At 40.1% G+C, this 2,326-nt stretch overlaps 1 protein-coding gene across 1 annotated transcript; it reads left to right on the top strand.

Annotated features, from left to right (window-relative positions):
• Positions 1-214: 214 nt before the first annotated feature.
• Positions 215-1,738, top strand: LOC128494981 (zinc finger MYM-type protein 1-like). Its single transcript, XM_053465849.1, has one exon. It carries the CDS (start codon positions 215-217, stop codon positions 1,736-1,738), a length of 1,524 nt encoding a protein of 507 aa, XP_053321824.1.
• The last annotated feature ends 588 nt before the right edge of the window (positions 1,739-2,326 follow it).

Here is a 2,326-nt window from a genome sequence, read left to right as displayed (position 1 = left end):
TGACTCCTGATTATAATATCAGAACTTTTTTTAGTTTATAGTGTCTTTAGCTGCTTAGCCAGTACTTAATTTGTAATGTTTGTCACTCATTTGTTAGGTCTTCTTAGAAACTTTATCAGTTAAAATGAATCTATGTAGGAGAAATATAGGACAGATCCCCTTGAATGGCCCTACAACAGAAATATATTATGATTTTTTTTCAGAAAATACCAATATGAAGAGAAATCGACCAAGTGGGTTTCAGCAACGAAAAATGAAGAAGGCGAGAGAAAAGTCAGCTGAGGCAATGTCTGGATCAATTTTAAAATATGTGGTACCCTCAACATCTACCGAAGCAGGAGAAGATACTGAAGACATTCAATCTAGTGAAACACCAGAAGTATCTTCTCAAGGTTTATATAAAAATATACAAGAATTGGAGGAGGGAGATGCCAGCAAAAGTTTGCACCAGGAAGACTTTGTTGAAGAGGAAGAGGAAGAAGAAGAGGAGGAGGAAGAGGGAGATGCCAGCAAAAGTTTGCACCAGGAAGACTTTTCGGAAGAGGAAGAGGAAGAAGAGGAAGAAAAGGAAGAGGAGACTGGTAAACTATCAGTTTATTCTGATATTGCTGCTTGGCCAGTCCCAGTTCCAGATGACTTAAAAGTGGACCTCATTAAAAGGGGAAGTGAACCTTTCCAAAATAGGGATGGGCCTTTCGGTGTGGTTCAAAGGCAAGGAGAGAAATCAAAAGGGACGAGTCGACAGCTGACCACATCATGGTTCTATAAAGCTCTGCCAAATGGAGAGAAAGTTCTTAGAACGTGGATGGTGTACTCTCCTTCAAAAGAAAGTTTGTTTTGTTTTTGCTGCAGACTTTTTGCTCTTAATGAAGACACAACCAGAACTTCCAGTTTTGTCACTGGGTTTCAAGTGTGGTGGAAACTGAACCCAAGGGTGCCTGATCATGAGGCTTCTGAACTGCATCTTACATGCTTGGAGAAATGGAAGACCTTGAGAGCAGGATTGAAGCTACATAAATGCATTGATCAAGTCCATCAAACAACTATGGACAAAATGAAAAAGACATGGAGGGATATTTTGCATCGCCTCTTGGATGTAACTTTGTTTCTGGCTCGCCAGAATCTACCTTTTCGTGGTCATAGAGAAACCATGGCATCAGCAAACAAAGGAAACTTCCTGGAATTGGTAGGCTTGCTCTCAAATTATGATCCAGTTTTAAAGGAACATTTCATAAGACTTAAACATTCTATTACATCTGGGAAGAGAATGTACTCCTATTTGTCTCCAAAAATTCAGAACGAATTCATTTGTCTCCTGGGGAATCACGTGAAAGAGAAAATAGTGGCTGACATCAAGAAAGCAAAGTACTTTGGGATTCTTTTTGACAGCACCCCTGATGTGTCCCACACTGATCAGATGTGTGAGGTGATTAGATATGTCCACATTGAAGGTGACCATGTTGAAGTAAAGGAATCTTTCTTGGGCTTCTTCCCTATTGCTGGAAAAACTGCTGCTGACCTCACAGAAAATATCCTAAAACATCTGGAGAAAGATGGATTGGACATAAGCCTTTGCCGTGGTCAAGGATACGACAATGCTGCAACTATGGCAGGAATTCATGGTGGTGTTCAGGCAAAGATTAAAGAGATTAATCCAAAGGCTTTGTTTGTACCTTGTGCAAACCATTCTCTGAACCTTTGTGGGTGCACTCATTTGGAAGTGTTGCTTCCTGTGTGACTTTTTTTGGAACATTGGAGAGATTATATTCCTTCTTTTCATTTTCCACTCATCGTTGGGAACTGCTGATGGAGAATGTAGCCATGACAGTGAAAAGACTTTCCCAGACAAGATGGTGTGCACATTATGATGCTGTGAAACCTGTGAGGGCAAATTTTGAAAAATTGACTTCAGCCCTTGAAATCCTGTGTAATCCCCAAGAAAATGTGGACACAAGAGGATCAGCTCAGACGTTGCTGGCTGCTGTATGTGATTTTTCATTTTTGTGTTACCTTTCTTTCTGGTGTGAAGTTCTGGAAGAAACTAATATCACACAAAAGTATTTACAAACAGTGGGAATTACTCTTGAAAAGTCAGTTGTGAAGCTACAAGCACTGAAATTGTTTCTTGCAAATCAAAGAAACGAAATTGTGGAGAGGGCCATTTGTTATGCAACTAAAACGTGTGAGGAAATGAACATTTCTATGGAGAGAAGAGGGAGAGTAAAGCTCAGGAAAACAATGCCAGACGAGAAGGCAAAAGATGCTGGTCTCACATTGCCAGAGGAAATTAAAAGAGCTATGTTTGAGTGCCTTGATAGGTTTAATC

Source organism: Spea bombifrons, chromosome 1 (assembly GCF_027358695.1).
Source record: "Spea bombifrons isolate aSpeBom1 chromosome 1, aSpeBom1.2.pri, whole genome shotgun sequence".
Classification (NCBI taxonomy): Eukaryota; Metazoa; Chordata; class Amphibia; order Anura; family Pelobatidae; genus Spea; species Spea bombifrons.
The sequence above is the reverse complement of the archived record's forward strand: the minus strand, read 5'-3'. Positions and strand labels throughout refer to the sequence as shown.

Coding starts and splice junctions, on each gene's coding strand:
- LOC128494981 (XM_053465849.1), top strand. CDS start 215: ATGAAGAGAAATCGACCAAGTGGGTTTCAGCAACGAAAAATGAAGAAG.